Raw genomic sequence first — 14,385 nt, forward strand, 5'->3', positions numbered from 1 at the left:
AAGTACCAACCAATCAGCTCATAACTGTCATTTTTTAAACACCGCCTGTAAAGTGACAGTTAGGAGCTCATAGGCTTAGTACATGGACCCCAGTTGATCATATGTCTCCTCCAGTGGTCCCTCCGATGTTTGATGCTGGTTTTGCTTTGCTCACTCTCCGTCACTTTATCTCATGTCAGGAATCTGAGTCTGCAGAATGAAATCTGTGTACGCTCTAATCTACAAACTAGGGGCCTCATTTAATAACCAAGGTGAACACCAGCAGCATTTTTCACTAAGTGTCACTGTGATACAGACGAAAATGTCACTGATATTTATCAATACTTACCCCTCCGACGAGGTCCAACAAAGTCCTCCTCATCGGCGAGGTCCTCCGCTCAGCTACCAGCGACGGGCTCCTGTGTTATGCGCATGTGCGACGGTCCATCTGCGCATGTGCATGACGCGGTGACCCGGCAGTGCCTGGAAGGTTTCCTTGAAGCTGGAAGGGCAGCACCATATTCCCCTCCCATCAATGGGAACCGCATCATTGCTGTGATCTTAGATTACCGCTGTTTGTTAAATACAGAAAGGATGACATAGACCCTTTAGTGAGCGCTAAAGGGGTTATGCTTCGTTAATAAGCGGGGCCCTAGGTGTGCCTGCTCCGTACTATAGGCCTCACTCAAAGGTAGTTGGAAATGCTGCCTCGCTTGCTACCACTCTCGCAATAGCTGTTGCAGGGACGTGAGACGTCCATTTTCAGGCTGCAGGGTTTGCGCATTTGTGATGGAGATTGTGCACACTCCAACATCAAAAATCCGTTGCACCATTGCCACCATTGAGGACTTCGCTGGACCTCGCCGGAGGATAAGTATTCATAATCACCAGTGACATTTTCGTTTGTATCAAAGTGCTACTAAATGAAACATGCAGCTGGCGTTTTACCTTCCTTATTATATTTGCGATAGCCTAAGGTTTACTTTAGCTGCTCTCCTCTAAATCTAATACTTCTAAACATGTCATCTGAAGTATTGTATTTGCGTTTGAGAATCCAGCATTGTTTCAGACACGTCCATGAGACTCCCATAACACGCTCACATTGGTTCGCATGGGCGCAGTAAGGTTTTGAGACCTTTCGCTCATGCGCAGTAGCAAAACATCGCTCAACTGTGTAAATATCGGCGCTGCGTCCATCTCCCAATCAGACCCTATAACAAGGTAGGCTCTTCCTGTCCGCCGGTGCAAACTACTTCTCTTTAGCACAGTAGTGTTCCCGCTAGGGATGGACATCGGAAGCCGATGGTTAGCAACCTTCAATGTTTCAGATTCGATGGAAGTTCTTTTTCCATTGAATAGCGGGAATTCGATGGTTGCCTGCCATCGGATGCTGCTTTCCAATGGCTGGCTGTGGGGGGAGCACACACCGCTGCTGTGCATAGCACATGCCCACGACATCTATTCACCCGGCGGTGATCGGTCACCGCAACTTTGCCCACCCGTGGGACACTGCGGCCCATGGGTGGGAAAGGCACAGGGCAAGCTGTTTTAGCAGGGCGCATGTTGCCCTTTTAAAATCAGGCAGGGCGCGGCGCCCCACTAAAACAGCCTAGCGGGAACGCTACACAGGATTTCTCATATACATCCTGAGACTTCTAGTACATAGCTGATAAATACAACTGAATGCGCTTCTTGGGTAAATAATGTAGGAAGGGCTTATTTTCTCCTGCTGGTAACTCCTCCTCATTCCATTGCAGGTCACCAGGCTCCCGGTGGCTGAGTGCTCCCGCTTTCCTTCATGTGATCTGTGCCTTGGAGCCGGGGACCCTTTCTGCGGCTGGTGTGTACTGCAGGGAAGGTAAGGTAACTGTGTATTCAGCACTAGCTTATATACAGTAAGGATAAATCAGTTGTGAGCTTGGATTCTGGAAAGGAAAAATACTTTGTATCCTCTGCTACACAGCAGCGTTATCCTGCTGGTAGTGACCACTAGAAGGTGGGTAGACTGTGCCCCATTATGGGCTGCACGTGGTCGGTGACCATACTAATTCTCAATTAGTATAAAGGGCAGGGGTGTTTCTAGAGAGGAGGGGACCCGTATGCAGTCTCCGTCACGGGCCCCCTCCTCTCAGTCCGGCGGCCGGCAGCGCGGCCAGTGCCGCACTGATAGACTCTGGGCACTAGAGTGCATCCAGAGTCTTTAGCGCATGTGCAGGTCACCGGGAAAATGGCCGAGAGGTAAGTATAATATGGGTGCAAGGTGTCCCCCCTGGACCCAGGGTCCCGTGTGCTCCGCATCCCCTGCACCCATTATAAATACACTCCTGATAAAGGCGTCTAATCTGTGCCAAGAAAACATTCCTCAAACTATTACACCACTAGCTTAAACCATTGACTCTAGGCAGGAGGGTTCCATAGGGTCAGAAACTGATGTAAACAACATGAATCAATCACCTGCATGTCACAGCAGCAAGCCTGTGCCCAGTGTTGGCGATCCTGTGCCCAGTGTAGCCTCAGCTTTCTGTCCTTGGCTGACAGGATTTGGACCTGATGTGGTCTCCTGCTGCTGTAGCCCATCCATCCACTTCAGGTTCCACGCACTGTGTTTTCAGAGATGCTCTTCTGCATTCCCCTGATATAACACATTGTAAATTCAATGCCTGTCACCTTCCTGTCAGCATGAACCAGTCTGGCCATTCTCTTCTCTCTTCACTTACTAACCAGGTGTTTTTGCCCACAGAACTGCCCACAGAACTGCTGCTCACTGGGGGTGAAATTATCGCAAGTGTATTTGGGTACATCCCGTCTGTATTCGCCTGCATACCGGCATTTTTATATCACCGCTATACTTATCCACTGGGACAGCTCTTCCGATACAGTGCTGTCTTTACGGTGAAGTGGCTTCTGGCTTTGTGACCTGGGAATCTTAATGCACGGCCATCAGCCTGCTGAAGCCGCGGGCAACGGAAAAAGATCCGACGGGTGTCTCTCTGAGGATTTTTAGTGTAAAGAAGCTTACAGGCTTCTATAGGGAAGACCATCTGTAGTTGGCGTTGCCTGTGGGGACACATTGCAGCCCCATAGACTCCTATAGGGACTGAGGTGCCGCATGTCTGCAACAGATATCTTCAATAACTGCTTTGGACCTTTTTAATACATATGAGGATCCATATTCATTGTGGTAAACCTTAGAAAACTGCGGTTTTCAGAGGTTTTACAGCATTATTAGGATTGGTACATTCCATCCTTGTTATGTGCACTATTCTCTGTAAACTCTAGAGACCGCTGGCTGTGAAAATCTCAGGAGACCATCAGACTCTGAGGCACTAAAACCACCCTGTCTGGCACTCTGTCTTGCTGTCCAGATCGGTGTAGTATAGTTCCCATTTGGTGGAGCTACCAAAGAGTAGGGATGGACATCGGAAGCCCACCATCGAATGATGGCTGGGCTTCCACCATCAAAACTTTCGTTGCGATGGTAAGTAACCATAGCATCAAAAGTATTAGATAAAACAAACTATTCATTTGAATAGTGTTTTTTTTGTTATCTAGAAGGGCCTTTTGTGGACGCGCACTAGCCCTACTACAGGGCTGGAAGGGGACGGCACTGGGGGCGAGACGGGGTTGGATCGGGGGTGGGGCACGATGCCCAATACTGAGAGCTGCAAACAGGGACAGTGAAGCTCTCAGCATTAAAAAAATAAAAACTGAAAACATCACAACACCATCAAATAATTACCATTCGATGGCGGCAAACATCGGAATGCTGCCATCCAATGGTAAAAACACTATCATCATAAGAAAACATTGATGGTTGGCAAACATCAACCATCGATGTCCATCCCTACCAAAGAGGAAATCGGCTTTGGATAGACTATAAAATTATTTAATCTATTATATATTCTTGATTTCCGTGTCTGGAAGAACGCTCCAGCGGCCATTTTTAGTAAGAACATGTTCTAAAGGACATCTATGTTGATATTACATTGGATATTGAAATGTCAGTTGTGTCAAGTACATATTTATAACAGTCTCCATTGTACAATTGTCTCTCTGAAATCCTAATGGAGCTCCTACTGTTGTAATAGTAAAATGTGTCCTTAGTTGTTGGTTTAGCCTCTTAATAAAGAGCCACAACTGGTCTCCTAGGGGCTGTGCTTGATGACACAAACTAGTTTGTGATAGGTTTCCTTTTAATTATTATTATTGTACATTTTCAATGATCCTTACACCGCGTTGCAGGTGCACGGAGAAGAAAGAGTGTACAGACAGTGACCTGGCGAACCACTGGCTGTGGAGTTTTAGTGATCAGAATCAGTGTGTGTCCATCCAGGGCCTTTCCCCAGCTAATCAGAGCCGGCAGGAGCAGACTGAGGTAAGGGTGATACATTGCAGGCGGTCGGCAATGAGAGGGTTAAAGGTTGGATTGCCCTGAAATGTATATATTTTTTTATCTAAAGTGGGGGAAGTGGTTCTCCTCTGCGTCGCACACTTCCTGTCAGTAGGCCCATTGAAAGACACTGCAGTCAGCTCCCTCACAGATTGAGATAACCAAGGCAGTAACTTGCAGTCAGTATCACACAAACGTAATAATAACAAGTCATGGTACGGGGACTTGTACACACACTTGTGAGTATTATTTGTAGATCTTTTATACAATGCAATTTGTATGTTCGTTGGAAAGCCTGGAGCTAAAAGACAACTAGACCAAAGACCCATGCGCGAGACGTAGCCTAATGTAGAACAATATAAAATGCCCAAATGTGTCAGGAAACCTGTTCCTCTAAGGGCCGCTTGGCCTGGCTGCTAATTTCAGAAAATGATCAAAGTATAACCCAAACGTCCACCCGAACCCTGACTGACGACGCCTGCCACACCCATTTCTGTCGCAATCCTGTCCCTTTACCAGATCACACCCCTATAGACCTCTGCAAATTAAGGACTCTCATGCAAAAAAGGACTGTTGTCAGGCATTTTGTGAGACGAAGCAGATCTCAGTGGGTATATGGGACATTTCATGTAGCGAGTTTATTCATTACATAATAGGATTTAGAGTCTTGTACTATCATTTCTCTCTCTGCTCCCTGACAGCTAACGCGCTAACCTCCATCTCCCTGTCCCCTCAGGTCTCCATGACGGTGCTACAGTTCCCTGCTGTGGCCGAAAAAGACGGCTGGAAATGTCTGTTCAATGACTTGTCCAGTCCAGCACATATTTATGGCAACCAGGTCAGATGCAGCTCTCCCCCACCAGAAGACCTGCCGCCTAATGACATTGGCAAAGGTGAGCCGACACACCAGACGCAAGGTCACACGGGACGCTGGGGTAGGGCAGGTCCTAATCTCGTACTGTTGTATTTTTATTGAGAACTTTCGTTATGGAGTAAAACAAGGTTCTGTCCATGTCTGGGAGAGTTCAGAGCTTTGCTTGGTCGCGTTTCGTGGAAAGGTGCCGTCACATGAGACGTGTATTACGTTTACATATTTGTGCCTCCGCTCTGCCAGTTTGGGAGATTCGGTTGAATGCTTGTGAGCAGATAGAGATAGACATAGAGATTATTTATCCTGTGCTCACAGCGATCAGGTTTTTCAGGAGTGTCCAGCATTTGTTGGGGTCCTGAGATTCCAGAACCTCCGGGTGATGATGGCATGTCAGGTGATGATGGTATGTCATGCAGCGGGACATGAGGAAGTGGTGTAAACTGGTTAAAGGGCAAACACAGTCTACTCCGGAATCTCATGTCTGTCCTATGAGGCAAACTCCTCTAACTGTGTACAGAAGTCATGCTCCAGACTGATGACTCTGCTGCTGAGGTTTCATTTCTTCAAAGAGGAAATATACGCTGCTAATGCCAGAATCACTAATGCAGCTATGCAACTTGCCCGCTGTCCTGGGCACCACTGAAAATACGTTTCCCCTCGAACCAGCTCTAGTTTCACCTACAATGGCTTTGGGGGACAAATCCTGCTCTTTTCTGCTTGGGTATTGCTGGTGGGAAGAGGAAGGAGCTGCCCATCGCTATCCCACTCTATACATGCATTACTTAGCAGACAGTACAATGCCAGGTCTTACACATATACAAATAGTTAATTGAAGTAATCTGTAACATAATGGAGTGTGGTTTGAAAAGTCGACATTCAGAAAGTCATCACCATGTTGACAGGTGTAGGACACACTTGCCTTGTCCCCCAGAACGGCTGGCAGGCTCCAGAAAATCAGGTGGCACTCTGGGCCGCCCGGAGAAGTAGGCAGGTCTCCCGGAGCCGCCCGGCACCTCCACCCCCCCATGATGACGCTGTATCGCGTCAGCCGCACCCCTCCACTTTACAGTGCCGGTAATATCGTCACTGTATAGCGGGGGAGTGGGCGCCGCTATTGAATCGCCATGCCCTCTTCCTGAATTCCCCCCGCACCGTCCACCTTTGGTGATGTCAAGCCCCCCTGCTGTGACATGTGAGCAGACCCCGGAGGGGCAGCTTGAAAGTTGATACATATGGTTTAGGAATGTCGACATGGACATAGATCGACATGTAAAATGCTGACATTCACAAATGTCAACATTTAACATGTCGATATAGTGTTGTGCTTATTTTAGACTAAATCTAACCCTTTCCCAGTGGTTCCAAAACTGTGCACCATATCACCCTGGGGTGCTTCGGGATACATGCAGGGGTGCCTCAGGTTGGTGGTCCAGCACCAAATCAAATTATTTAGTCAATGTAATGTAAATATGTGGACAAACAAAAGTGCAAACCTGTCCACCACCACATAACTGACCCTGAGGATGACAGGTCGGCACAATTTACTTTATAATTTGTTTTTTTTCTGAATTTCTCAACAACAAACTTTTGGCTATGAAAACAATGCTGATACTCTAAGGTGCAGTGATTCCAAAAAGTTTGGGAACCACTGGCCTAGCCATAAAAATAACAGAAAAATGTGCTGTTGACATTTTGGTGTTGGCATGTTACATGTTGACATTATGAACATGTTGACATTTTGACCATGTCGACGTTCTGATTGTCAAAATTCAGAACTTGTTGATATTCTGACTGGAACCCACATAATGAATTAATAGAATGTAACTGATTTAGAAGAATGTTACCTAATCTTGTCCGTACTTGTACATGGGGGGAGGGGGGGGGGGTGTCTGTGGTGTCTGCACTACCATGTGAACTCTACGGATAATGAAGCACTCTGTACTTGTCTGGAAGCCGTACGTTGCAGTGTAGTTATCTGTACAGGTGGCAGCTGTCTGAGCACAATGAGGGTGAAATGTAAATTCTGAACTCTCTACAGGAGTTTTCCCATTTATGCAGTGAAACCTAGTACAGAACGAGGCCCCCACTATTGCTGCCCTTGGCCATACTTTCCCACATACAACTGTCAATCGCACAGTAATAGACAGGACACCAACAGTGCAGAGAACGTGACCATAGCCTTTTATTTACAATCTCTACGTTTAACCATTTAATGGTAGCGGCATACAAGGGCAATCCGGTGCCTGCCTGCCAATCCACAATTCTAGTTAATAATGCCTGTGGGCTGTGCTGGATTTGCCCATCCAAGCACTCTGTTTTTGCAGAATAGGGAGGTAAATCTTTAAACACTTGTATTGTGTTTCATATTATAATTATCTGCCTGCCCATGCTGGTTATGCATTGCTAATCTCTTCCGCTACTGCTTCTCATTGTGTCACATCCACCACCCATTCTCCCAGTATATGCACTACCTGGCCTACCAACTGACCCTTAGACCATGCACCACTGTGTTCCAACAGCGGGATGCGTGTTTAGGCTTCCTACTGCGGTAAATGCCCTTGAAATTGACTCCTCTGGGCCTGGGAGCTGCCCATTACCGGGGATTGGCTTTCATCAAACAATAGTTATCATTAGTAGCATCTTCGTAAGATGTAGGATGGATGATTTGCACATAATTGGCATTGGAGGTCCATTTAGCTGCAGCCTTGCATACTGCCCCTTCCATTAACATGTTTGAAATGTGACTAATGTTCAGGGACATCTAGAGCTGGTTTCACCAAATGCAGTGATCTCAGGTTAGGGGGCATTGTAATATCTCTAATGCTTTTTTACAGCTATAAATCCAAAGAATTCAATCAAGGTAACTTATTAATGACGTCATAACGGCACTATCAGGATATTGCAGTCCTATATTTATAAAGTGCCAGACCTATTACCATTATAGGTCACAAGTACAGACTATCGTACAGTTACAATGCTAATAATAATCACATGTGGGCGCTTACAATCCAACATGATGTCTTTCTGTGACAGATCATTTGACTGTACGGTTGGCGCTGGTTTTCCAGGATGTCACTGTGGCAGCGACAGACTACGTTTTCTATGACTGCGGAGCTGCAATGGACCTTTCCGTCGCTAACCCGTGAGTTTTCTGGTCTGTATGTGGTGACCACTAACTTAAAGTAAATTTACAAAGTCAGGACAAAATGGCTGCAGGAATGATTTTTCTGGTACTGAATCGGGTGTAGGCCACGGGTATATTGTACAGGAAGACGTAGCTACAAAGATGATTATGGAAAGAGGCACCCTAAAGGAGCCAGCGGCTTCCTGTGGTATTTACCCCCCACATTTCACGCACAACCTTCAGCATCCAAGAACGCTATACCAACACACAATACACACTCTACACAGGTTGAGCGCTTTGTACAAAACCTCTATTTTGTATGTCACTACTGACCGAGACTGGAGACCTTGGGTACTTAGCTGCTCCTGTCATCACACAGGTTCTATAGAGCGCTGTTCACACACCCCTTTTTATATACCTGTATATATCTTATTAACCATGCGCTAAAGAGCGTACCTGCTGGTGACTGCATTGTCGGCGTAATGTCTGTATATGTCCGTGGATGCACATTAGTCCGCTGGCTTGTACACTTCTCAGCTAGCCCTGACTGGCCATGTCATGTTACGCAGAACACTTGTTAATGAGGTTGTGAAGGTCTCTGGTTTATGTAATGTGATTATAGTTCAGATAAATGGGTTTGGCTCGTTCTTTTCTGTAACATCTGGCTGGATAACCTCCTCTTTGTATAGGCCATAAATAATACAATGGCGGATAATGGCTTCATTATTATAGGGGATGTGTTACTGTGGGTGGACATTAAGCTTTTTGCTGGCAAAGGCAACAAGTAGAATGTCACCTTTCTCATCCCTCATATATAAATCAGCCTAATAATGTATTTACTGTGTAACATACATTCACACCGACTCTGGGCATATGTGACTTCCCTTATATAGCACAGAGCATGACTTAGCCACCTGAGGCCGTCTGTAGTCAAATAATAGGCGTGGCTAGCTGACTCATGGGTGTGGTCTGGGCACATTGTGGGTGTGGCTGAAGTTTTAGGCAAATGATAGTTGCGGCTAGGCCAATAATGGGCGTGGTCTTATCACGTTAGGGGCAGTACTCAAGTGTTTTCCGATACCTAAGTTTGGTATATTGAGGGTTGTGTTTGTGGTGTGTATACTGTGCCCGTGGCTGGTAAGAGCTGGGATTTAGATATCGGTAGTATATCTTGCCTGGGTGCATGAGTAAAATGATTTGCTTCTACAGGTGCAACGGATGTGTGAGCAGCCCCTGGAGGTGTAACTGGTGTCTGTCGGATCGTCTCTGTACTCACACTGACCACTGCAACAAAGAGCAGACTGTCATCTACAGCATAAATGTAAGAACCACCTGATATGCGCTATATAGACAATATTTCACTTTATTGTAAGAGTTCTCTGGATTTGGCTACATGTTGGGCACTCAGACCTGGTTACTTTAGCCGTCACTTGGAATTAATTCCAGAATCCGTCCATCAGTGGTACCTGAGTGACCGAGGACTGTGCCTGCTGACTGCCTAAAGCTAACATTCTATCAACCCCGTAACTTGGTTCTATATTTATCTTTAGTGTTCATTCTAGCACCCTGCACATGTCCCAATCCGTGCAGTACCTATTTTCTGCCTGGGTGTCGCTCTATGCTCTGGTGCTTCTAGCACACACTGGTCTGTATCTCAGCAGTATGTTGCATCAGCTGACTGTGCTAGAAGTACCAGAGCAGAGAGCGACACCCCAGGCAGGAAAGAGGAACTGCGCGGGTTGTGACAGGTGCAGGGTACTAGAATGATCACTATAGAAGACAAAAGATGCTGGCTGTGGTAGGAGCTGTCGGCCATGACACTTTGGGTTGAAGCATTACTACCTATATGAGACTGTAATAATCATCTTTCTGTTCCTGTAGGATGAGCCAAAGGAGCTGTGGGGCCCAGATTCTTGCCCAAGGTTGGAGAGAGTTGAGGGGTCTCATCTGATCCCTGTTGGCTTGGAAAGAGAACTGGATCTGATTGCACGCAACCTTCAGCTCCTCAATGTGAGTTTGGTGTCACCTGACCTTCCAGCCTTTTGATTAAGCGGTGTGGGTCTGTGCACAGCTGGCAGCCATTTTGTTTGCTGTGATCTCCTAAGATTCATTGCTATTGAATCTTAGGGAAAAAATGTTGGAAATGAGTGAATTTTGAGCAACGGCTGGGCGGAATATTCATCTGAATGGGCACTTGGCTGTGGAATGTTGCACTTATCGTCTGCAGAATTTAGCCTGCGCTAAATCTCACCACCCAGCAGAATTCATTTACCGTGGTTGTCCCAGCTCTGTTCACAGTCTGTAGATCCTATAAAATATAAGCTAACATGGTGAGAAATGCCAGCCCGCCCAAGTCCCGGATTGCAATGCACCTCCGTGTTACAGGTTGTTCTGCAGCTGAAACCAATTTCACTCATCACTGATATCAATATAGTTTTCTATACAAAGAGACATAGGCCACAAAGTACTGATTCTGGCACATACGCATGAAGTTTATCTTTATTAAGTTGAATTTAAGACCCAGACAACAATACATGTGTTTAAAAAGTTGTGATAAGGGGGTCACCTGAAGTTTGGTCTGGTCCCTTGGCTCTAACTACTAAAGTAATTGCATTTGAGTGACGGGAGCAAGGCCGTAGGTGAACCATGACGGCGCCTTCTCAGTACAGAGGGGGAGAACCATTTTGTCCTCTAATGAATAGATGTGGTAGAAGCCTTGGAGAGAGATAAAGTACCAACCGATCAGCTCCTAACTGTCGTTTTACAAACACAGCCTGTAAAGTGACAGGAGCTGATTGATTGGTACTTTACCTCCGTTCACTTCATCTCTCTGCAAGGCTTAGAACATCTCTGGTTTGATTCGGATGCAATTTGGCCGATTTGCATGCTTGGAAATAAACCAAATTCATAGTTGATAGCCTCTGTGACCGCCCCGCCCCTATACAGTATCCTCCACTTATGAATGTAACTACAAACTCGCCCCAGTTATATCCTCTGTGCAAGAGATCAGTCTCACATCAGATGGATCTCTGCACTCACTCCTGAATAACCCGCATTTCCGACTACACACCCATGAACACTAATCCTACGTGTGCCGCCCGCTTACACCCTTTATGCCACAAGTGCAGCTGCGGCTGAGACGCATACAGCTCTGAGGGGTCTATTTACTAAGCAGTGTTAGGAGACAGAGTGCAAAGTGATAAATCTGTGATAAGGTGCCAGCCAATCAGCTCCCAACTGTCATTTTTCAAACACAGCCTGTGAGATGACAGCTAGGAGCTGATTGGCTGGCACCTTATCACTTTTCACTCTGTCTCCTAACACTGCTTAGTAAATAGACCCCTGAATCATCCGTAATTGCTCCGACGCATGCGCAGTTGCTGAAAATCACGAGATCCACCCTGAGAGTGGACTTTGGCGGAACTCTGAATTGGGATCTTGCTCGGCACATATATGTACTTGTGCAATGCTTGTGGTTTTCTACTTCGCTGCTGAGTCACATGTAACTTCTAGAAAATGGAGGCTTGTAATGCTGAGCAGCAGGGGCTTTTTGTTACAGAGCCTGGAAATCATATCGCAGGCTTCCCAACTCCCCGTTGTGAGGAAACGTAGTCAAAAGGTCGACCGTGACAAGATTGACCTTCATATTGTCGACCGTTATGTCATCGTTGTTAAAATGTTGTCAGGCAACGTGTTGGCATTCTCAGAGCGTCGACAGGTGAAATGTCGGGGTTAGGCTGCGGAGGGAGGTTAGGGTTAGGCACTAGAGGGAGGAGTGGGGGTTAGGGACGGGGGAGAATTACTCACCCGAGCACTGGAGAATTAGAGGACTTACCCGGAAGTCATAGTCACATGACCACCAGGGCCCGGAAGACGCCGTTGCAGCCGTCTGGAGCAGGTAAGTTCCCGCTGGGCCACCAGGGACGAAATGTCGTCATGGTCTACATTATGGCCATGTCGACATGATCAATTTTGACCTTATGACTACCGACATATCACAGCCAACCGACTATGAGAACATGAAGCTAATTTTAAGCTTTGTAGTCTTACGGTTTAATATCTTCTTTTATCTGCAACCCGTGTCTTTTTGCAGGGAGAGGCTCTAGAATACAGCTGCATAATAGAGGTGGAGGAGGTGCCCATCACCCTGCGGGCACAGATCGAGAAGGTGACCGACGATGAAGACCTTTACAAAGTGCACTGTCAGACTCACAAGGTGCGTACAGATAACTGAGCAAATACGTTTTATTATTATTATTACAAAGCACATAAACAAGTTGTAGACAAGCGACTTACAGAACAATACAATACAGGACCAGGACATGGATAATATATATATTGCTACATTAGCGACCATAACACCCAGATAAGCAACAGAGCATAAGCAGCCAGGTGTTAGATGCCCTAGTGGTGCGTAAGAAGTAGATGAAACTAAAGTAGGGAGAAGCACAAGAGGGTAGAGGGCCCTGCTCGTAAGAGCTTACATTCTAAAACAGACACAGATGGGGTAGATGGGATGCAAAGTATCTTTTTTTTTTTTTTTCAAACTCTTTATTTTAGATGGTCAATCATAACAAGAAAAACAGAGCAATAAACATCAAAACCGTGTCACCGACAGCAAAACAATACCAATATCAAATAGCTTTATGCAATCAAAAATAAAATTGAATTGGTTAAAACAAAATATAAATCAATCTATTAATGGTGACAGCAGAAATAAATTGATAAGCAAATTATCAATACAAATAAGTAGTTAGATATAAGACAACAATCATTATTACCAGTTATTTATATAGTGCACACATACCCACGCAAGCACAGGGAGAATATACAAACTCCACACAATTAGGGACGTGGTGGGAATTGAACCCACGACCTCAGTGCTGTGAGGCAGTAATGCTAACCATTACACCGCCTGTGCTGCCAGGTCAATCATAAGACAGAAGCCATAGGGGGGAGAAGTAGGGGGGGAGGATGGGGTTGTGGAGGGAAAGGGAAGGGGAAAATGACCACAGAAATAAATGGATTAAAGAATTTCAGCTTAAACTAAAGAAAAAAAAAAACAATATAAATTAAATATATAATAGTGATGGAAAGAGAGAAAAAAAAGGAAGGATAAAGATGGAAAGTCTGTGCCTACCCCCCATGGGTCTCCATACACGTTCACCTTCCAGAGGAAGACGGGGGTAGATGTCTATGCTCAGCAGGGAGCCCTTACTTGAGCAAATATATGTCCTCTATCATGGAGGTAGTAAGTTATCTCTTCCATAGCGGCTATATGCCAAATCTGGCGTTTAAGCGCAGAAAGAGACGGTGGGGAGGTATTTTTCCAATTAAGAGCTATCAGATTTGGCTGCCGAAAGAACATGCATAAGTAATTTCTTTGAAAAAATCTGAAGATTTGGTGGTGAGCAGCATAACGAAAATACCCAGGATCCTTTGTCACTGGGGATTCCAAGAGAGAGCTCAAGCAAAGTATCTTTGGTTACAGGTCAAGTTTGGAAAAAAAAAAAAAAGATTTTTCATTTCATAGAATAGGAATATTTATTTTTGCGTCAAGTTTATTCTCAGAATGCAAAAAAATTAATAAACCTTTAAAAATTATAAGAATATTTTCTGCATCTTAATGCACTTGTCTGGCTCTTGCGGCGAGCTTTCAGGCATTTTTTTTTATTTTGAAAAGATCAACTTCCTCCCTAGTTTGAGTGTTTTATTGAAATATATCGGCCTTTTATCAAGGATTTGTCTGTAATCTGCCCCAGTCATCTTCTCGTTGATCTGACAATATTGGCAGTTCCCATTCTTAAGAAACTATTTCCATCAATTGAGTTTACCATCGTTGTGACTCACTATTGGGATGCTGTTGCATGTTTGGTGTGCATGGTTTAATTTGCCCAATACGGAACCTTTTTTTTTTTTCTTTTTCTTTCATTTATACATTTTTTTTTATTTTTTTTATTTTGTATCTTTTTTTTATTATTATTAATTTTATTTAGAAACATGCAACACAAGGCCAAGATT

At 45.2% G+C, this 14,385-nt stretch overlaps 1 protein-coding gene across 4 annotated transcripts in view; it reads left to right on the forward strand.

Moving 5' to 3' along the window:
- PLXNB3 (plexin B3) overlaps positions 1 to 14,385 on the forward strand; it is an 88,483-nt gene that overhangs the window by 52,403 nt on the left and 21,695 nt on the right. For all 4 annotated transcript variants that reach the window (XM_088453378.1, XM_088453381.1, XM_088453379.1 and 1 more), the window contains exons 5-11: positions 1,737 to 1,837; positions 4,222 to 4,354; positions 5,106 to 5,262; positions 8,274 to 8,382; positions 9,574 to 9,685; positions 10,246 to 10,374; positions 12,458 to 12,580. In XM_088453378.1, the coding sequence (XP_088309504.1) occupies positions 1,737 to 1,837; positions 4,222 to 4,354; positions 5,106 to 5,262; positions 8,274 to 8,382; positions 9,574 to 9,685; positions 10,246 to 10,374; positions 12,458 to 12,580 (864 nt within the window). The remainder of the gene's footprint in view (positions 1 to 1,736; positions 1,838 to 4,221; positions 4,355 to 5,105; positions 5,263 to 8,273; positions 8,383 to 9,573; positions 9,686 to 10,245; positions 10,375 to 12,457; positions 12,581 to 14,385) is intronic.

This window comes from Taudactylus pleione, unplaced genomic scaffold (assembly GCF_031769625.1).
Source record: "Taudactylus pleione unplaced genomic scaffold, aTauple2 ptg000579l, whole genome shotgun sequence".
In the NCBI taxonomy this organism is placed as follows: domain Eukaryota; kingdom Metazoa; phylum Chordata; class Amphibia; order Anura; family Myobatrachidae; genus Taudactylus; species Taudactylus pleione.